The sequence below is a fragment of the Asterias amurensis genome, chromosome 12 (genome assembly GCF_032118995.1).
Source record: "Asterias amurensis chromosome 12, ASM3211899v1".
NCBI classification, from domain to species: Eukaryota; Metazoa; Echinodermata; class Asteroidea; order Forcipulatida; family Asteriidae; genus Asterias; species Asterias amurensis.
The window spans coordinates 3,664,070-3,687,210 of record NC_092659.1 but is presented as its reverse complement, the minus strand read 5'-3'; the positions used below and the strand labels follow the sequence as shown (position 1 = coordinate 3,687,210).

Below are 23,141 nucleotides of genomic sequence, written 5' to 3'. Positions count from 1 at the left end.
CTTGCTCAAGGCAGTCGAACTATTAACTCCGAAAAAAAGACCGCCGCTGTATAAAAACTCACCCGTATTCACTGTGCATAACATCGCACGACACGATGCCCCCGTACACTATCCGCATGCGTCGGCCGTCAGGCCGACAGCCTTGTAGGGTCTGTGTTGAAGCCACTGACCTCATTACTATAATAAGCGAAGAGTTCCCACGGTCAGCTCATTACCATAATGCCCGCGAAAGACGAGACATGTCTAAATCACACACCACCACCACCACGGACGCATGTATTGTGCTTCCAACATCAAACGGAACTTATAATGCACCCACTAAAATGTGGGGAAAACATAGTGCGAGCTCGTTATAATTTTATTCAAAATATTCTTAGACAGTTGAGAGCCCACCATTTCCTCAATTTTTTTGCAATTACAAAAAAAATGTATAGAAAGTTTCATATTGGTACATGAACCTCCATCCAGAATGTCGCTCGATCCATCCATGAAGGTAGAATTCTATGATGTTTAAGTTCTCCTTTTTCATACTAATTTTTTTTAAATTATCGTTGGTTTCTTTTTATTGTCCTCTCTTAATTTTAATTTGCTTAAGACCTCTTTGCTTTCTCTGTTAATGGGAGACTTTTGGGACACTTAGTGGCAGCAGACTTACCAGGTAAAATCCATTGTTCTCAGTAAAGTGCGCATGCTCAGAACTACGTAAACAATGGAAATTTACCTGTTAAGTCTGCTACCACCTAGCGTTCCAAAGTCTCCCATTCTAATCTTGATTTTGTTTTTTAATATGTACATGTACAAATGTTTTAGATCGGCCTCTGTGAATATTATGAATAAACCATTTAAAATCAATTCAAGTTTATGATGACATCTCTCAACACACCCCGCCCCGCCATCACTCCCACCCCAATCATGAAAAAAAAAATGGTGGATAGACTTCGCTCACAAAAATACTCTACTTGTTATAATCTTAATCACTTTCTTAAGTTAACTCACCATGAAGCATGGTCTATGTCTTGGTCATTGTTGAATGTTATCAGCATGTAATGTTAAAGGAACATTCCACAATTGGTTTTTGCTAACAAAACATATGCTGGCAGTGAAACGACTTTATGTAATGCACCGTTATAATACACAAACTGACAAACCTCTAGTTTGATATCGATAGGCCGTGGGTTATGATCGAGATAATAGTGAAAACACAATTAATCATTTCTTGCAAGACATCGACAAAAAAAGAAAGAACAAAACGCTCACTTGTGGCGATAAACTCCAAACGGGAAATAAGTTTTATTTAGTTCTCACCAAATATGACATTTCAGACAAAAATATTTCAAGGGATATTTACTACTATCATAAGACCGTGTAAGTTTTATGTAAATCTGTGGTCTTAGACAAGTTTTTGTTCTTGCCAGTACGTTTCCTTTGATTGTTCAGCATACCCCCCCCCCCCCGACGAGAATTAAACATGTTACGGTTACGGTGTGGTTTTATTACAATTTACAATAATATGCATTTGCTGTAAGCAACAACTTTCAGTTGTAGTTTCATATGTGGAAAAAAAATTGTATTGAATAATTAAACAGGCACGTTGCCTAAAATCTTGTTAAATGTCGCTATTTGTCATTTCTCCTTATTCTTTTTTAGGATACGTTTGGTAATTGTCAGAGACCAGTATTTTCACACGGTGTATCCTGACATAATGCATACAATTAATAACAAACCTCTAAAAAATTAGGTTCAACTGGTCATCAAATTTGCAAGAGAATAGTGAAAAAAAAACTTTATTGCATTACTTTGTGTGCTTCAGTTGAGTTTTTTTTTACTATTTGAGTGATTTTTTTTTTTTACTATTTGAGTAAATAATACTACGTTACTTCAGAGGGAACCGTTTTGCACTATGTTTTTTTTTTGTTTACTCTCATCGATCAGCTCTCCATGCATTGCTCGTTACCAAGTAAGTTTTTATGCTCAATTAATTTTGAGTTTCGGTTTCACAAACAACATAAAACATCAACCTTTGTCATCAAAACCTGCCACAGCTGACGATTGCCTAAAGGCACTTAGCACTATTAGTGGTTAGTATTCAAAATAATTGTTAGCAGAAAAACTTACTTGATAACCAGCAATGGAGAGCCGTTGAAAGTTTAATACAACGTGATGAGAAAGACCCCCTCTGAAGTAATGTTTTTTTTACAAAGATACTTTTTTTCACTTGTTTAAAGTGACCTTTAACGCGACTCGTTTGATTTAAAGTACTAATACTACAATCATGACATGGCAATTTAAAATAATAAAGTTCAAACATCATCAAGCGCATAATACAATAATCTCTACAAATTGAGCAGGAAAACTAAAAACAAGACAAAATGAAGCAAAAACAAAGTTCATACGAATTAAATGCTAATGATTCTACAAAAATCAAAATCAGTACAAAAGTTAAATGCGATTAAAAGCAGTAATTTGTGTCAAAAGCCAAACTGTTAAATTTGGCAGACAACAAGAACTGTACACAAAATTTACGTTATAAAAATTAAAGAACAATATTAACACATGATACAATGCCTACCACAAGATCAAAAAAATATGCCTAATATTGTAGCTTACCAAGAGGGTCTGCAGTGGTTTAACACGATTCTCGCCCCTACAGTTGATGAGCGAGTGCACGTTTGGTAGCATTGCATCATGTAATGTATAAACCAAATAATGGTATTACATACCATCTAACAAAGCAAGATAAACAAGTTTGCCTACCGTACTGGGCTGTAAAAGCTAACAGAAAGTGCGTTGTTTTAATGAGTTAACGCCCAAACAAAGTGATCTGCTTTTCACGTGAGCATTTTTTCTCGGTCTTCAACGCTGAAGACTTAGTGTTCAACAGCTTGAAGCCCAGTCGTGTAATCATCTTGTACGTCGTCATGCGATCTGGCTTGTCCCTGCTGCAATCAAATTCGAACAACGAGTCGCCGTGGCTTGCGTCACCGAGGTAATCCGCAAGGGTTGGTATTTGCTTTAGAGTCGCTACGTCCCCTCTGAGGGTAAATTGATGATTAAAATGAAGAACTCCACTATCATTAACATCACGCAAGAAAGTAATTTCTATGAATTCTATCTCCTGTTTGCTGCGTTTCTCTTTGAGTGACTCCACCTCATCTATCAGCTCCTTGATTTGGAAGAACTCTGCCTCCGCACTCAGGAGGTCCCACTCCTTGAAGTCATGGGGAAGACAGAGGGAGGCGCGGCGGAGGAAGTTCAAGACGTGGCGGAAGATTGGCCCGTCTCCATCGATGATGTAGTGGCCGTTGTTGTCCCGATGGGTTGGGAGGTCACCACCGAACATCCTACCTAGCATGGAGACTGGATAGCAGGTCAGTGTTGAAACAGTCGTTGTGTAGAGACTGCCTCCTACATTGAGTGTCACTAGATCAGACATTGCAGCCCCAAGTGCTATGTTGGTTGATGATGAAATGTAGTACCGACTCTTTCGTGAGGTAGTTTCACGTATAAAACAGTCCTCTTCCCCTAACAGTTCTGGATCTGGATAGATTATTTTCAGCGCTCCTATTATAGCCAAACGAAAACAGTTGGTGTGCGCGGTGTGCTTTTCTGGATTGAGCGAGTGTTGCCTGGAAACTGGCGTTTATACAACATGTCTGATAATATGCTAGGTGTTAAACTAAATGTTCCTGTATTTGAATATTGGTACATTATTCCTTTAACAAAAATGCTATGGGCTGCTGCTCAAAATGTCATGAACAATCAATTGTGTCTCTTTTGTACTATTTCACAATAACCGTGACGTCAGCTGTCATGGGTCAATGATTGCATTGTCGGAGTTCATGTTACCAGACATGTTATGTCGTTTACTTCAAGAATCACTCGCTCAATCCCGAAAACCACACCGAGTACACCAACTCTTTTCGATTGCTTCTAATAAAATAAAAGAGCGTTGGAAATAGTCCATCTAGATCCAGAACTGTTAGAGGGAAGAGGACTGTTTTATACGTGAAACTACCGCTCGAAAGAGTCGGTACTACATTTTCATCACAAACAACATAAATAGCACTTGGGGCTGCAATGTCTGATCATGGAGGAAGGAATAGAAGGAGCTCGAACGAAGGGACTTCAAAAGTCGAACCTGCGGTACCGCGGTCGTTTAACAACACCTCGTAATCACCGACATACCTTATACAGACAATGGGCGAACTGGCGTATGTGAGTTTGCGCGTGCGCACTTGGTTCTTCACTCAACCATGGTGTCGTATGTCGTATGGATATAATACAGAAAAACAACTTTTTTGAGACCTGATAAAAATTGTGTACACTTGTGCTCACCAAATCAAAAAACACAATTGAATACCAACCACCCTCGTGTGCTAATACCCAAATTTTGAACCACCGCTAGTGACCAGAAAGTCAAAAAACAATGAAAAAATATGCCATGATGTTTCAGTGAAACACCACAAACGGTAAATGAAAACGTGTATTATTCACAATTCTTGTCTCCAATGATTCAACTTTACACGAAGGCAACGGTGCAGAGCGGCGGTACCGCACGTTCTGTACAAAGAAATCTAATCCTGCGCTCGTTAATCGGCCGTACAGCTGGAGGTCTCCTATCTTATTCCACTGGCCAGACGGGCATTGTCAGGGTATTCTTTTGTTACTCTGCGGTTTTGCGGGTCGTTCGAGCTCCTTCTATTCCTTCCTCCATGGTCTGATCTAGTAAACTTCGTGTACCACAACTTATATAAAATAACAAACCTGTGAACATTTTGGCCTAATCGATCATCGGAGTCGGGAGAAAATAACGGGAAAACCCACCCTTGTGTCCCCACGTTTCGCCGTGTCATGACATGTGTTTATAATCCGTAGTTCTCGCTATCGAGAATTGATATTGTTTGAGTGTTTTCTCAATAAGTAAAGCATTTCATGGAATAATATTTCAAGAGAAGTCTTTCACCATTACCTTACGTTAACCCTGTAAACCATTTGTAAATCTGTGAACTTTAAAAACAAATTCTGTAATGGCTTTAACATAGAATTTATTACTCGTTACAATCATGATTATCAACCAAATTTATATTTGTTGCATGTTGCTTGTTACTGGTATTCAGCTGTTGTGTGCTTATCCTGAAATCGGGCCCTGGTGTTAAGTGACACAGGAGACGTAGTTTCTAAGATGGCGGTCATGTTGTGACTGTCAACAGAGGGCGGCATAAAGTGATAAGCATAAATTGTTGGACACAGTCTGGAACTCTGAAACTATAACATCGTCGCTAAATTTGTTGATTGATGACCAAAAACTGTGGCCCTTTTGAACGATTGGTTTGGCTTTTGATTCGGCTCAAGCGAGCTTGGCCCCGCGGTTGTTTTGACAATTGCGCGTGCTTTGCGTATACGCGCACAGGGTTTCAGACGAGAGAAAAGAGCCTCAAGCCGAATCCAAAGCCGAAGCCCTGGTTTCGAAAAGGGCCTATATTCCATTATCCAAATGCAAAGGTCTTCTTGACACTAAGGACTGTTTCAAATTGGCTCCAGCTTGGGGCCGTCCTCCATCTTGGACCAGTGAACATTTCTTTTGCAAATACTAGCCTTGCTCAAGGCAGTCGAACTATTAACTCCGAAAAAGACCGCCGCTGTATAAAAACTCACCCGTATTCACTGTGCATAACATCGCACGACACGATGCCCCCGTACACTATCCGCATGCGTCGGCCTTCAGGCCGACAGCCTTGTAGGGTCTGTGTTGAAGCCACTGACCTCATTTCTATAATAAGCGAAGAGTTCCCACGGTCAGCTCATTACCATAATGCCCGCGAAAGACGAGACATGTCTACATCACACACACCACCACCACGGACGCATGTATTGTGCTTCCAACATCAAACGGAACTTATAATGCACCCACTAAAATGTGGGGAAAACATAGTGCGAGCTCGTTATAATTTTATTCAAAATATTCTTAGACAGTTGAGAGCCCACCATTTCCTCAATTTTGCAATTACAAAAAAAATGTATAGAAAGTTTCATATTGGTACATGAACCTCCATCCAGTATGTCGCTCGATCCATCCATGAAGGTAGAATTCTATGATGTTTAAGTTCTCCTTTTTCATACTAATTTTTTAAAATTATCGTTGGTTTCTTTTTATTGTCCTCTCTTAATTTTAATTTGCTTAAGACTTCTTTGCTTTCTCTGTTAATTCCAGTCTCGATTTGTATTTTTTAAATATGTGCATGTACAAAAAAAAAATGTTTTAATTCGGCCTCTGTGAATATTATGAATAAACCATTTAAAATCAATTCAAGTTTATGATGACATCTCTCAACACACCCCGCCCCGCCATCACCACTCCCACCCCAATCATGAAAAAAAAATGGTTGATAGACTTCGCTCACAAAAATACTCTACTTGTTATAATCTTAATCACTTTCTTAAGTTAACTCACCATGAAGCATAGTCTTGGTGCACTTGTTGATTTGTCAAAATTTCCCCCACTAGAGGGCGCTATCATCCACGATCCGCTCTCACCCACGAACCGCTTCTCTTGGAGCGGTTCGTGTGTGAGAGCGGATAATGGGTATGAGAGCGCCCTCTCGTGGGGAAAATGTTTGACAAATCAACAAGAGAAGGGCTAGCACCTAGACTACATGAAGCATGGTTTATGTCTTGGTCATTGTTGATTGTTATCAGCATGTAATGTTAAAGGAACATTCCACAATTGGTTTTTGCTAACAAAACAGTTGCTGGCAGTAAAACGACTTTATGTAATGCACCGTTATAATACACAAACTGACAAACCTCTAGTTTAATATCCACCTAGACTACATGAAGCATTTAATCATTTAATCATTTCTTGCAAGACATCGACAAAAAAAGAAAGAACAAAACGCTCACTTGTGGCGATAAACTCCAAACGGGAAATAAGTTTTATTTAGTTCTCACCAAATATGACATTTCAGACAAAAATATTTCAAGGGATATTTACTACTATCATTAGACCGTGTAAGTTTTATGTAAATCTGTGGTCTTAGACAAGTTTTTGTTCTTGCCAGTACGTTTCCTTTGATTGTTCAGCATACCCCACCCCCCGACGAGAATTGAACATGTTACGGTTACGGTGTGGTTTTATTACAATTTACAATAATATGCATTTGCTGTAAGCAACAACTTTCAGTTGTAGTTTCATATGTGGAAAAAAAATTGTCTTGAATAATTAAACAGGCACGTTGCCTAAAATCTTGTTAAATGTCGCTATTTGTCATTTCTCCTTATTCTTTTTTAGGATACGTTTGGTAATTGTCAGAGACCAGTATTTTCACACGGTGTATCCTGACATAATGCATACAATTAATAACAAACCTCTAAAAAATTAGGTTCAACTGGTCATCAAATTTGCAAGAGAATAGTGAAAAAAAACTTTACTGCATTACTTTGTGTGCTTCAGTTGAGTTTTTTTTTACTATTTGAGTGATTTTTTTTTTTTTACTATTTGAGTAAATAATACTACGTTACTTCAGAGGGAACCGTTTTGCACTATGTTTTTTGTTTGTTTACTCTCATCGATCAGCTCTCCATGCATTGCTCGTTACCAAGTAAGTTTTTATGCTCAATTAATTTTGAGTTTCGGTTTCACAAACAACATAAAACATCAACCTTTGTCATCAAAACCTGCCACAGCTGACGATTGCCTAAAGGCACTGGTCACTATTAGTGGTTAATATTCAAAATAATTGTTAGCAAAAAAACTTACTTGATAACCAGCAATGGAGAGCCGTTGAAAGTTTAATACAACGTGATGAGAAAGACCCCCTCTGAAGTAATGTGTTGTTTTAGAAAGATACTTTTTTTCACTTGTTTAAAGTGACCTTTAACGCGACTCGTTTGATTTAAAGTACTAATACTACAATCATTACATGACAATTTAAAATAATAAAGTTCAAACATCATCAAGCGCATAATACAATAATCTCTACAAATTGAGCAGGAAAACTAAAAACAAGACAAAATGAAGCAAAAACAAAGTTCATACGAATTAAATGCTAATGATTCTACAAAAATCAAAATCAGTACAAAAGTTAAATGCGATTAAAAGCAGTAATTTGTGTCAAAAGCCAAACTGTTAAATTTGGCAGACAACAAGAACTGTACACAAAATTTACGTTATAAAAATTAAAGAACAATATTAACACATGATACAATGCCTACCACAAGATCAAAAAAATATGCCTAATATTGTAGCTTACCAAGAGGGTCTGCAGTGGTTTAACACGATTCTCGCCCCTACAGTTGATGAGCGAGTGCACGTTTGGTAGCATTGCATCATGTAATGTATAAACCAAATAATGGTATTACATACCATCTAACAAAGCAAGATAAACAAGTTTGCCTACCGTACTGGGCTGTAAAAGCTAACAGAAAGTGCGTTGTTTTAATGAGTTAACGCCCAAACAAAGTGATCTGCTTTTCACGTGAGCATTTTTTCTCGGTCTTCAACGCTGAAGACTTAGTGTTCAACAGCTTGAAGCCCAGTCGTGTAATCATCTTGTACGTCGTCATGCGATCTGGCTTGTCCCTGCTGCAATCAAATTCGAACAACGAGTCGCCGTGGCTTGCGTCACCGAGGTAATCCGCAAGGGTTGGTATTTGCTTTAGAGTCGCTACGTCCCCTCTGAGGGTAAATTGATGATGAAAATGAAGAACTCCACTATCATTAACATCACGCAAGAAAGTAATTTCTATGAATTCTATCTCCTGTTTGCTGCGTTTCTCTTTGAGTGACTCCACCTCATCTATCAGCTCCTTGATTTGGAAGAACTCTGCCTCCGCACTCAGGAGGTCCCACTCCTTGAAGTCATGGGGAAGACAGAGGGAGGCGCGGCGGAGGAAGTTCAAGACGTGGCGGAAGATTGGCCCGTCTCCATCGATGATGTAGTGGCCGTTGTTGTCCCGATGGGTTGGGAGGTCACCACCGAACATCCTACCTAGCATGGAGACTGGATAGCAGGTCAGTGTTGAAACAGTCGTTGTGTAGAGACTGCCTCCTACATTGAGTGTCACTAGATCAGACATTGCAGCCCCAAGTGCTATGTTGGTTGATGATGAAATGTAGTACCGACTCTTTCGTGAGGTAGTTTCACGTATAAAACAGTCCTCTTCCCCGAACAGTTCTGGATCTGGATAGATTATTTTCAGCGCTCCTATTATAGCCAAACGAAAACAGTTGGTGTGCGCGGTGTGCTTTTCTGGATTGAGCGAGTGTTGCCTGGAAACTGGCGTTTATACAACATGTCTGATAATATGCTAGGTGTTAAACTAAATGTTCCTGTATTTGAATATTGGTACATTATTCCTTTAACAAAAATGCTATGGGCTGCTGCTCAAAATGTCATGAACAATCAATTGTGTCTCTTTTGTACTATTTCACAATAACCGTGACGTCAGCTGTCATGGGTCAATGATTGCATTGTCGGAGTTCATGTTACCAGACATGTTATGTCGTTTACTTCAAGAATCACTCGCTCAATCCCGAAAACCACACCGAGTACACCAACTCTTTTCGATTGCTTCTAATAAAATAAAAGAGCGTTGAAAATAGTCCATCTAGATCCAGAACTGTTAGAGGGAAGAGGACTGTTTTATACGTGAAACTACCGCTCGAAAGAGTCGGTACTACATTTTCATCACAAACAACATAAATAGCACTTGGGGCTGCAATGTCTGATCATGGAGGAAGGAATAGAAGGAGCTCGAACGAAGGGACTTCAAAAGTCGAACCTGCGGTACCGCGGTCGTTTAACAACACCTCGTAATCACCGACATATCTTATACAGACAATGGGCGAACTGGCGTATGTGAGTTTGCGCGTGCGCACTTGGTTCTTCACTCAACCATGGTGTCGTATGTCGTATGGATATAATACAGAAAAACAACTTTTTTGAGACCTGATAAAAATTGTGTACACTTGTGCTCACCAAATCAAAAAACACAATTGAATACCAACCACCCTCGTGTGCTAATACCCAAATTTTGAACCACCGCTAGTGACCAGAAAGTCAAAAAACAATGAAAAAATATGCCATGATGTTTCAGTGAAACACCACAAACGGTAAATGAAAACGTGTATTATTCACAATTCTTGTCTCCAATGATTCAACTTTACACGAAGGCAACGGTGCAGAGCGGCGGTACCGCACGTTCTGTACAAAGAAATCTAATCCTGCGCTCGTTAATCGGCCGTACAGCTGGAGGTCTCCTATCTTATTCCACTGGCCAGACGGGCATTGTCAGGGTATTCTTTTGTTACTCTGCGGTTTTGCGGGTCGTTCGAGCTCCTTCTATTCCTTCCTCCATGGTCTGATCTAGTAAACTTCGTGTACCACAACTTATATAAAATAACAAACCTGTGAACATTTTGGCCTAATCGATCATCGGAGTCGGGAGAAAATAACGGGAAAACCCACCCTTGTGTCCCCACGTTTCGCCGTGTCATGACATGTGTTTATAATCCGTAGTTCTCGCTATCGAGAATTGATATTGTTTGAGTGTTTTCTCAATAAGTAAAGCATTTCATGGAATAATATTTCAAGAGAAGTCTTTCACCATTACCTTACGTTAACCCTGTAAACCATTTGTAAATCTGTGAACTTTAAAAACAAATTCTGTAATGGCTTTAACATAGAATTTATTACTCGTTACAATCATGATTATCAACCAAATTTATATTTGTTGCATGTTGCTTGTTACTGGTATTCAGCTGTTGTGTGCTTATCCTGAAATCGGGCCCTGGTGTTAAGTGACACAGGAGACGTAGTTTCTAAGATGGCGGTCATGTTGTGACTGTCAACAGAGGGCGGCATAAAGTGATAAGCATAAATTGTTGGACACAGTCTGGAACTCTGAAACTATAACATCGTCGCTAAATTTGTTGATTGATGACCAAAAACTGTGGCCCTTTTGAACGATTGGTTTGGCTTTTGATTCGGCTCAAGCGAGCTTGGCCCCGCGGTTGTTTTGACAATTGTGCGTGCTTTGCGTATACGCGCACAGGGTTTCAGACGAGAGAAAAGAGCCTCAAGCCGAATCCAAAGCCGAAGCCCTGGTTTCGAAAAGGGCCTATATTCCATTATCCAAATGCAAAGGTCTTCTTGACACTAAGGACTGTTTCAAATTGGCTCCAGCTTGGGGCCGTCCTCCATCTTGGACCAGTGAACATTTCTTTTGCAAATACTAGCCTTGCTCAAGGCAGTCGAACTATTAACTCCGAAAAAGACCGCCGCTGTATAAAAACTCACCCGTATTCACTGTGCATAACATCGCACGACACGATGCCCCCGTACACTATCCGCATGCGTCGGCCTTCAGGCCGACAGCCTTGTAGGGTCTGTGTTGAAGCCACTGACCTCATTTCTATAATAAGCGAAGAGTTCCCACGGTCAGCTCATTACCATAATGCCCGCGAAAGACGAGACATGTCTACATCACACACACCACCACCACGGACGCATGTATTGTGCTTCCAACATCAAACGGAACTTATAATGCACCCACTAAAATGTGGGGAAAACATAGTGCGAGCTCGTTATAATTTTATTCAAAATATTCTTAGACAGTTGAGAGCCCACCATTTCCTCAATTTTGCAATTACAAAAAAAATGTATAGAAAGTTTCATATTGGTACATGAACCTCCATCCAGTATGTCGCTCGATCCATCCATGAAGGTAGAATTCTATGATGTTTAAGTTCTCCTTTTTCATACTAATTTTTTAAAATTATCGTTGGTTTCTTTTTATTGTCCTCTCTTAATTTTAATTTGCTTAAGACTTCTTTGCTTTCTCTGTTAATTCCAGTCTCGATTTGTATTTTTTAAATATGTGCATGTACAAAAAAAAAATGTTTTAATTCGGCCTCTGTGAATATTATGAATAAACCATTTAAAATCAATTCAAGTTTATGATGACATCTCTCAACACACCCCGCCCCGCCATCACCACTCCCACCCCAATCATGAAAAAAAAATGGTTGATAGACTTCGCTCACAAAAATACTCTACTTGTTATAATCTTAATCACTTTCTTAAGTTAACTCACCATGAAGCATAGTCTTGGTGCACTTGTTGATTTGTCAAAATTTCCCCCACTAGAGGGCGCTATCATCCACGATCCGCTCTCACCCACGAACCGCTTCTCTTGGAGCGGTTCGTGTGTGAGAGCGGATAATGGGTATGAGAGCGCCCTCTCGTGGGGAAAATGTTTGACAAATCAACAAGAGAAGGGCTAGCACCTAGACTACATGAAGCATGGTTTATGTCTTGGTCATTGTTGATTGTTATCAGCATGTAATGTTAAAGGAACATTCCACAATTGGTTTTTGCTAACAAAACAGTTGCTGGCAGTAAAACGACTTTATGTAATGCACCGTTATAATACACAAACTGACAAACCTCTAGTTTAATATCCACCTAGACTACATGAAGCATTTAATCATTTAATCATTTCTTGCAAGACATCGACAAAAAAAGAAAGAACAAAACGCTCACTTGTGGCGATAAACTCCAAACGGGAAATAAGTTTTATTTAGTTCTCACCAAATATGACATTTCAGACAAAAATATTTCAAGGGATATTTACTACTATCATTAGACCGTGTAAGTTTTATGTAAATCTGTGGTCTTAGACAAGTTTTTGTTCTTGCCAGTACGTTTCCTTTGATTGTTCAGCATACCCCACCCCCCGACGAGAATTGAACATGTTACGGTTACGGTGTGGTTTTATTACAATTTACAATAATATGCATTTGCTGTAAGCAACAACTTTCAGTTGTAGTTTCATATGTGGAAAAAAAATTGTCTTGAATAATTAAACAGGCACGTTGCCTAAAATCTTGTTAAATGTCGCTATTTGTCATTTCTCCTTATTCTTTTTTAGGATACGTTTGGTAATTGTCAGAGACCAGTATTTTCACACGGTGTATCCTGACATAATGCATACAATTAATAACAAACCTCTAAAAAATTAGGTTCAACTGGTCATCAAATTTGCAAGAGAATAGTGAAAAAAAACTTTACTGCATTACTTTGTGTGCTTCAGTTGAGTTTTTTTTTACTATTTGAGTGATTTTTTTTTTTTTACTATTTGAGTAAATAATACTACGTTACTTCAGAGGGAACCGTTTTGCACTATGTTTTTTGTTTGTTTACTCTCATCGATCAGCTCTCCATGCATTGCTCGTTACCAAGTAAGTTTTTATGCTCAATTAATTTTGAGTTTCGGTTTCACAAACAACATAAAACATCAACCTTTGTCATCAAAACCTGCCACAGCTGACGATTGCCTAAAGGCACTGGTCACTATTAGTGGTTAATATTCAAAATAATTGTTAGCAAAAAAACTTACTTGATAACCAGCAATGGAGAGCCGTTGAAAGTTTAATACAACGTGATGAGAAAGACCCCCTCTGAAGTAATGTGTATTTTTAGAAAGATACTTTTTTTCACTTGTTTAAAGTGACCTTTAACGCGACTCGTTTGATTTAAAGTACTAATACTACAATCATTACATGACAATTTAAAATAATAAAGTTCAAACATCATCAAGCGCATAATACAATAATCTCTACAAATTGAGCAGGAAAACTAAAAACAAGACAAAATGAAGCAAAAACAAAGTTCATACGAATTAAATGCTAATGATTCTACAAAAATCAAAATCAGTACAAAAGTTAAATGCGATTAAAAGCAGTAATTTGTGTCAAAAGCCAAACTGTTAAATTTGGCAGACAACAAGAACTGTACACAAAGTTTACGTTATAAAAATTAAAGAACAATATTAACACATGATACAATGCCTACCACAAGATCAAAAAAATATGCCTAATATTGTAGCTTACCAAGAGGGTCTGCAGTGGTTTAACACGATTCTCGCCCCTACAGTTGATGAGCGAGTGCACGTTTGGTAGCATTGCATCATGTAATGTATAAACCAAATAATGGTATTACATACCATCTAACAAAGCAAGATAAACAAGTTTGCCTTCTGTACTGGGCTGTAAAAGCTAACAGGAACTGCGTTGTTTTTATGAGTTAACGCCCAAACAAAGCGATCTGCTTTTCATTTGACCAATTCTCGGTCTTCAACACTGAAGAGTTAGTGTTCAACAGTTTGAAGCCCAGTCGTGTAATCATCTTGTACATCGTCATGCGATCTGGCTTGTCCCTGCTGCAATAAAATACGAACGAGTCGCCGTGTCTTGTGCCACCGGCGAGGTAATCCGCAAGGGTTGGTATTTGATTTAGAGTCGCTACGTCCCCTCTGAGGGTAAATTGATGATGACAATCAAGATCTCCACTATCATTAACATCACGCGAGAAAGTAATTTCTATGAATTCTATCTCCTGTTTGCTGCGTTTCTCTTTGATTGACTTTACTGCATCTATCAGCTCCTTGAGTTGGAAGAACTCTGCCTCCGCACTCAGGAGGTCCCACTCCTTGAAATCAAGGGGAAGACAGAGCTCGGGGCCGCGAAGGAAGTTCAAGACGTGGCGGAAGATTGGCCCGTCCCTGTCGATGATGTAGTGGCCGTTATTGTCCCGATGGGTTCGGATGATGCCACCGAACATGCTACCTAGCATGGAGTTTGGATAGCGGGTCATCAGTGTTGCAACAGTCGTTGTGTAGACACTGCCTCCGACATTGAGTGTCACAGACATTGCAGTTCCAATTGCTATGTCAGTTGGTGATGAAATGTAATACCGACTCTTTCGTAGTTTCACGTATAAAACAGTCCTCTTCCCTACAGTTCTTGATCTGGATAGATTATTTTCAGTGCTCTAGAGCCAAACGAAAAGAGTTGGTGTACTTGGAGTGTTTTTTCTGGATTGAGCGAGTGTTTGCTTGCTACGGCGTTTTATATAGATCACATGATTTTTCTGATACATGGAATAATGTACAATGCAGACCTCTGTACAGCTGACGTCGCGGTTATTGTGACATAAGTACACATTATGTTAAACAGAGAAACAATGTTTTCTCATTACATTTCTGCAAAGTGGTAAGCAAATAGACGTCATCAGTACAAAGTTCTATTGGATCCCGGTTGTGATCGTTAATCAGTTAAAGGCGCAGGACACGTTTTAATAAAACGTCAAAACACTAGCATTCCCACTTAGCGTATCGCAACATATGCAATAAAAATAACTGTGAACATTTGGGCACAATTAGTAAGGACCTCCTGAGTGCAGAGGTAGAATTCTAATCGCAGTGAAGACACTCAAAGAGAAACGGTCGGGAGAGGGTAGCAGACAGGAAATGAAGTTCATACAAACTGCTTTGGTTTTCCCCAGTGAGAATAATCCCATACCGACGTTCAGAGGGACTGCAGCCACTTTAAAGGTCATCCCATCTTTTAGTCGCAGTTTAAATCTCTCGGATGGTACGGACCCCAGAAAATCGAAGATTGTTTGGATGCTTTTAACGGGGGAATCACAGTAAAATCGGTGCAAGGCAATGATAGTCAGGCCTTGAATCAAATGAAGATGTTCCAAGAGATAACACAACTAGGCTTCAGACTGTTGAACGTGACTTGGGCTGACTCTCAGAACACAGGTCGCTTTGTTTGGTAAATAGTGCCGTTTTTGTTAGTTTTATACAATATAAATCAGACGCATGGGTCATACTATGGTCATGACCGAGAAAATATGAGGGAAACAATTATTTGAAAGTGTAGTACATGTATAAAGATCATTTTAAAGGCAGTGGACAATATTTCTTGGTAATTACTCCAAATAGTTGTAGTAGTAGTTGGCAGACGTCTGTCGCGGACGACAATGTCAAGTTTAGATGCATCCATCAATGACATCTTAGCATAAAACCTTACTTGATAACGTGTAACGGGGAGAGGTTGATGTATAAAACATTGTGAGAAACGGCTCCCTCTGAAGTGGAGTAGTTTTCGAGAAAGAAGTAATTTTCATCGAATTTGATTCCGAGACCCCAGATTTAAAATTTGAGGTCTCGAAATCAAGCATCTGAAAGCACACAACTTCGTGTGACAAGGGTGTTTTTCTTTTATTATGATCTCGCAATTCGACGACCGATTGAGCTCAAATTTTCACTCGTTTGTTTTTTTATGCATGTTGAGATACACCAACTGTGAAGACTAGTCTTTGAAACTAGTTGTATCCTCAGCTGCAAAGTTGTTCGTCTTGGGTGTCATAAGTGTAGAAACCAAAAGTATGTTTAAACTTGTGAATCTTCGAACAGCACATGAAGGCGACTTTGTGAAATTGACTTTCTGTGGTGTCCGTTTGTGAAACTGCGGCAAAGAACGCGGCTGGCTTAATAGCAGGATATGTCAATCAGTGTGTATATCGCTCAAGCACAGTTTGAAAACGGTCCCAGATTATAAGCTTAAAAATATCTAGTTTGTTCGGCTAAAGCTAGCAGCACTCATTATCTTCGTCACGAGGGTCCATTACATAGAGACTCATATTAAATTAATATCAAGATTACTGATGACAGGTACCAAAATATCTTCACACATCTCTCCTGTTCTACGCAATCTTCACTGCACGGTTATCCGTTTTCAAAATTCAATACAAGATCATCATTCTGACATTCAAGGCTCTCCATGGACTCATGGGCGTCTATCGGGGGGGGGGGGGGGGGACAGGGGGACATGTCCCCCCCACCTTTTGGAGGGTGGGGGACACAATATCAAATGTCCCCCCCCCCACCTTTTTGACCACCTTTATCATGAAGCCCAAGTTTTGCACTGTGTAAGACGAAACCCTGTGTCCCTATATGGGCGTTAATCCTGTGGGCAAAGGATGACACAATGTCCCCCCTCAGAATTGGCCCTAGAATGCACCACAGAGCATCTAAAATGCAAAAAAAATTCCCGGGCCCTTAGTCGGGCCCGCACCCGAGCCGTAAAAGGCTTCTCACACACATGCTCCATCGTTGACAGATTTTACTTCCCCCTTGAAAGAGTGGAAGGGACGTGTACCCCACCCCACCCCACCCCATTTTCAAAGGGTGGAGGACACAGTATCAAATGTTCCCCGTGTCGTTTGACCACCTTTATCATTAAAATCGTGTTTTGCACTGTGGAACTGTGGCGCACTGGAACACAATATTCACACAGCTCATTGTTCTGTTTCGTTTGCCATTTGGCCGCTAAATGGCCTAAAGATTGCACAACAGAGCATCTCAAAGAACAACATTTTCCCGGGCCCTTGAGCGGGCCCGGACACATGACGTAAAGGTTTCACAATCACGTGCTCACTCTTTGACAGTATTTCCCCCCAAAACTTGGTTCATAGATCCGCACTTGAAGATGCTGTCAACCCAAAAGGTTCTACTGCTGCCCACATTTTACAGATGTTCTGTTCCGTTCTGACAGATTTGCCCCATAAAACTTGTGTCTTAGGTCTGGTGATGACAAGGATGAAACGCCGTCTGAGCATTAGAATGCAGAAACAATATGGATATAACGAAGCTATAATTGAGTTGCTTTTTAGGTACAATAACCATTATAGCAAGAATAGGTGCATCATAGCTTGAAATAGGCATTAAATTCCAACATCTGAGAGGGGGGGGGGGGGGGGAACATCACCCCTCAGATTCACTGGATTTCACCAGAGAGCATCTATGGGCTAAAAACAAATTCCCGGGGGCCTAAAGCGGGCCCCGGACCCCACGCCGTAAATGTTATGCCCCCCCCCCCACCTTTCAAGACGGATTGACGCCCCTGCATGGACTAGCCCCTACACAGAGCATGCTTCAGCCCCGTAGTGTCAGGCCGGGTCTGAGGTCATCGGGCAGCATGCTCTATGTTCCTCTGACCCGTTTATCCAGCTATGGGGACAGGGCATTCAGTAACATTTCACCCCGCCTCTGGAACTCTCTGCCTCAACATCTCAAGGACACACATGACATCTCACGATTCCAACATTCTATCAAAACACATCTCTTCAGATCAGCCTATATTATGGAGTGAAATGTTATTCTTGTTCTTGACCAGCGCCTTTGAATGTCACTGCGCTTCAAATGCTGTGTTGTTATTATTATTAATATTTTTTTTAACACTTTACATGTAGCTTTGACTTCTGCGTCTGCATCCGTGGCACTGTTTCGGGCACGAAAGCAATGAATTTAGATTGTTGTGAGTGTAAATTTTAGCCCGTATGTGTTATTCAACTAATTTTCAATACAACTATCGAATTGAATAATCGGTGCATTGTGGCATCAGTTAATCGTAAGATGTCGTGAGAACGCGCAAGATGTCGCGTTCATTTTTTCATAAAATAAATTAATTTGACTAGATCATTGAACACAGCATAGAAACAAAAACTCCCTACACTGGAAATTCTACATTGTATATTAAAAGAGAAAAAAAACACATCCTGAACAACATGGACGACTGACTCTATTGACTGGTTGAAACAACCAGACGGCTGTTCCAGGAGAGCATAACTTACCTTTTCGAATTAAAAATGTGTAAACTTTGAATTGCATTTCAGACAAAACCTGCTCATTACCTGCTCATTACATTAATTTTTATCAATATTATGACTAGCTTACTCAGCTATATTGTTGTGTTTGATTTCCAAAATTAATTTGGTTTAATTGTATTTTGTAATTAAAACATTTTTTATTAAGAAAAATGGTGGAATTCACATTTTGTCTTTGTGTGAGAATGTAAATTGTGTCAGTCCCTTTTATTGTTAATTCTTTTCTTAGTAATGATTAAATTCCTTTTGATTAATTTTGTTTTTTTTACCCTTACACCGATGTGTGTTGGCACTGTCTACTCAGTACTTTCCCGAGTCCTGTGAAAAAATGTCACAGGCATGTTACTCGGGTGGGATTCGAACCCGACGACCCTTGCAATTCTAGAGCAGTGTCTTGCCAACTAGACTACCGAGGTTGACCGGTAGAAGGAGGCAGATGTTTTGGCAGCGGGTACCGCTTCTTGTTTGTATTGTTTTTTATTGTTTGTTTTTTCTTTCACCATTTTTGGCCGGGTTCCACCACGATAATACCCAGCAACAATTTCATTAAACATGTAACCGACGACTGTTTTATAATTACAAAGGCAGGACATTACTGTGACCTTCACCATTGAGGGGTCACAATAGGGTTTCAATGTAAATTTGTGTTGATGACGTCATACTTAGCAGAAGAAAGGAAAGTCATGCTCACTAATTTCAGGTTCACTGCAATGCGCATTATAGACTAGACTTGATGACAAGTCGTTAGGCGCTGCCTATTTGTCTGCCTTTCATGCAACAGTCACAGTGCGATGTTACACATGCAACAGTCGTAGGTAGCGCGAGTGGTTATTGCGACTGACTCACACACACATCCTGGGATCGAGGGTGTGTGTGTATCGTCCCCGCAGCTACACCGCGCTGTAACTACACACCGCGCTCAATTACCGTCTTGACTTCAAGACTAATTATAGACATGTATGGAGTGCCAAATAATAGCGAAACATGCAATCTTGCTATCTAACAGATGTTGTGACCAAGTTTAACATTTTTTTGCAACATTTCTGTTAAAAGAATTACATTCCACGCTTTGTTGCTTTAAATTCCAACAAATTCATTGATTATTTTGGAACACTTTGTGGTACGTTTGTTAACGGTGGCGATCTGTGTTTGCTTTGCATGTATGGCTTCCAATGGTTCTCTAATCTTTGTTTGCAAAACCACGGTTGTGGTTGAGAACGATCTGAGTTGTTATGCATTAATTTTACGGTGTGTCCTATCTATTGAAACACTGGCTCAACTACTGAGGGAGAAGAAACACTTAAGGAACCACAGCAACCAAGAGTCGTATACTGATACGATGGGTGGTCGGCAATCAACAAATACAAGTAGGCGTACAGAACCTGGAGGTGCAGAGTCTGATCTAGTGACACTCTCTATAGACGATGTGACCTCTGACGTCACACGAAAACCATAACATGATTCGCGCGCATACCGCCGGGCAAAACATTTTGTGTTTTGGCAGCCAGCTAGAAAGTGTACTCAATCTTACTATGACTACGCAACTCAGTGCCCGGCGAAACATGACGTATAGTGTTTTGTCAACAGAGGGCGGTTTGAATGTAAACATAGGTCACATCGTCTATGACAACAACTATTGACACAATGAAGCCCGAGTTATAGTCGGTCGCGCGATGGTCGGGCGTCGGAAATCTAGACGCGCGATCATAAAAAGACACGGTTTTTAGGCCTCAGTCTTAGGATTGCGCGCAAGATTTCCGTCGCCCGACCATCGCGCGACCGACTATAAACCGGCCTTTACCCGACATACGCAGTCCTCGCTGTGGTACATGTACTTTGATCCGATCCCATATAAGGACAGCAACGGCCACTACGTCATCGACGGGGACGGACCCATCTTCCGCCACGTTTTGAACTTCCTCCGCCGCTCCTCGCTCTGTCTTCCCCATGACTTCAAGGAGTGGGACCTGGTCAGTGCGGAGGCAGAATTCTACATGATCCGGGAGCTGATGGATGCAGTAAAATCGCTTAAAGAGAAACGGTCGAGAGAGGGCAGCAGACAGGAGAGGGAATTCATCGAAATGTCTTTCTTCGATAACGAGAGCAAAGAAGTGACGTCGTACAGAGGGACCGCAGTGACTCTAACGGCTATCCCAACCCTTTGGTCGTACTTTAAGAGTGATGATCCACCAAATGCCCCAGCAATTATAGATTACGTCAACGCTAACGGGTCGTACTCAGCCTGTTCGGACAAAGGAGTGGATCGCATGAAGATATACCAGGAGATGACGCGACTGTGCTTCAAGCTGTTGAACACTTCAATACGGGAGTCATCTCAAGTTCAGGTTACTTTGTTTGGACGTAACAAAGATAAATAGTTCCCTTCTCAGCTACAGCAGTTAGTAGGCCTGTTTTCTATCTTGTGATTGCTGTTAGATTAAAGCAATCGCACAACTTCGGTAAGCAGTTGTCCAAAGGCCCACACTTCGTGTATCACAACTGTTATATAAAATAACAACCTGTGAAAATTTAGGCTCAATCGGTCGTAGGAGTCGGGAGGAAATAACGGGAAAAAACACCCTTTTCTCGGCACGTTTCGCCGTGTCATGACATGTGTTTAAAATAAATCCGTTATTTTCGATATCGAGAATTGATAATTGTTCTAATGTTTTCTCAAAAAAGTAAAGCATATCATGGAATAATATTTTAAGGGAAGTCTTTCACCATTTTCTTATGTAAACCCTGTAAGTTATTTGTAAATCTGTGAACTTTTATTTTTTGTTCTGTTCAGAAAGTGTCTAATGGCTTTACGGTAATAAAAAGGTAGCGACGAGTTCTTAATCAGCCGAGTAAAACCGGCAAGGTCGTGGCCGTGCCATAAAGGCCCGAGCCGAAGGTGAAGGCGAGGTCCTTTACCGCACGGCCACGACCCTGCAAGGTTTTAAACGGACGATTAAGAACGAGTCGCTACTCTTTTATTCCCAATCACAAAATGCCAAGTTTGGTAAACAGACGTTAGTTAGGGAACTCTGTAAAACCATATTATCATTTTTATGAGACGGTTTCTGATATGCATTTTGTGCGCGTGCATCCTTGTATCCATGGGCTAAAATGGCGCGGCGAAAATCGATCACTCCTGGGGGCAAGGTTGTTGCCTAACCCGCACAAACATATCCGAAAAATACTGGTTATAAACAGCTCCATTTCCAAATTTCAAATCAGGACATGACTTTTACTTTTATCTGTTGTATGTGAATGAAAGTAGGTCAAACCTTGACGGCCTCGATGGCCATATTTTTGTACCAGCCGCTTGTGGCCACCATTATTTGTTCATAGTGGGTTTTTTTTTAGCCTCGTATTCACTGTTAACAAAGTTAATATTTTTTTTATTTTTTTTTATCTGTCTACTCTTGTAGTATACAATAATTATGCTTTTTACATTATGCAGTTTACTGCATTACTTGCCTTTAACCTTAACCAAAATTTAACCTTAACCAAAATTTCCTCTACCTAATGATGGTTAATTCTGATTTGTTGTACTAGCCCTATCGAACAAAAATCTCAAGTTTTTGAGAAGTTGGCCTGACTCAATCTTTAAGTTTAAGAACGAAACTTGTTCTGCCGTTTGGCTTGTTTTGATAAAAATGACATGTGACTTTGACATCCGATTGATGGTATGTGTGGATGCATCACATCCGCTGAGCTGCTCTGAGGAATTGAGCCCTTTATGGGAAGCCCAGAATGATCTGGTTATTCAGCTGAAGCTCAAAGGCAGCACTCAATATCAGTGACTGTTGTGCAACCACTCGCTCAATCCCCCAAAACCACACCGCGCACACAAACTAGTTCAAAATAATCTATCCTGATTCAGAACTGCTAGGGGAAGAGGACTTTTTTACACGTGAACTACTGCACGAAAGATTTGTCTGTGTAAATCCAGTGGTTAAAGGTTAAAGTACTATTACTTCATCAGCAATAAACATAGTACTTGTACATGTATACTTGGAGAGTGAGCTGCAATGTCTGATCTAGTGACACTCAATGTGGGAGGCAGTCTCTACACAACGACTGTTTCAACACTGACCTGCTATCCAAACTCCATGCTAGGTACCATGTTCAGTGGTAACATCCCAACCCACCGGGACAACAACGGCCACTACATCATCGACGGAGACGGGCCAATCTTCCGCCACGTCTTGAACTTCCTCCGCCGCTACTCACTTTGTCTTCCCCACGACTTCAAGGAGTGGGACCTCCTGAGTGCGGAGGCAGACTTCTTCCAAATCGATGAGCTGAAACACGCAGTGAAGACACTTAAAGGAACACGTTGCCTTGGATCGGTCGAGTTGGTCTTTGAAAAGCGTTTGTAACCGTTTTTTATAAAATGCATATGGGTAGAAAGATGTTGTAAAAGTAGAATACAATGATCCACACAAACATGCCTCGAAATTGCGTGGTTTTCCTTTTACCTCGTCGACTAACACGTCGGCCATTATGGGGGTCAAAATTTTGACTCCCATAAATGGCCGACCATGTTAGTTCGTACAGTAGAAGGAAAACCACGCAATTTCGAGGCAAACTTGTGTGGATCATTGTATTCTACTTTTATAACATCTTTCCAACCAT

At 40.4% G+C, this 23,141-nt stretch overlaps 3 protein-coding genes across 3 annotated transcripts; 1 reads left to right on the top strand and 2 right to left on the bottom strand.

The window, feature by feature from the left end:
• Positions 1 to 534: 534 nt before the first annotated feature.
• LOC139945537 (BTB/POZ domain-containing protein KCTD21-like) lies at positions 535 to 3,655 on the bottom strand. Its single transcript, XM_071942921.1, has one exon. The coding sequence runs from the start codon at positions 3,431 to 3,433 to the stop codon at positions 2,801 to 2,803; it is 633 nt and encodes a 210-aa protein (XP_071799022.1). The 5' UTR covers positions 3,434 to 3,655; the 3' UTR covers positions 535 to 2,800.
• Positions 3,656 to 6,275: 2,620 nt separating this feature from the next.
• LOC139945361 (uncharacterized) lies at positions 6,276 to 14,927 on the bottom strand. The gene is made up of 2 exons (XM_071942709.1): positions 14,087 to 14,927; positions 6,276 to 9,275 (listed from the first exon to the last, which is right to left on the bottom strand). Exons 1-2 carry the CDS (start codon positions 14,709 to 14,711, stop codon positions 8,443 to 8,445), a joined length of 1,458 nt encoding a protein of 485 aa, XP_071798810.1. The 5' UTR covers positions 14,712 to 14,927; the 3' UTR covers positions 6,276 to 8,442.
• Positions 14,928 to 20,344: 5,417 nt separating this feature from the next.
• LOC139945360 (uncharacterized) lies at positions 20,345 to 22,885 on the top strand. Its single transcript, XM_071942708.1, has 2 exons — positions 20,345 to 20,876; positions 22,530 to 22,885. Exons 1-2 carry the CDS (start codon positions 20,345 to 20,347, stop codon positions 22,883 to 22,885), a joined length of 888 nt encoding a protein of 295 aa, XP_071798809.1.
• Positions 22,886 to 23,141: the final 256 nt, after the last annotated feature.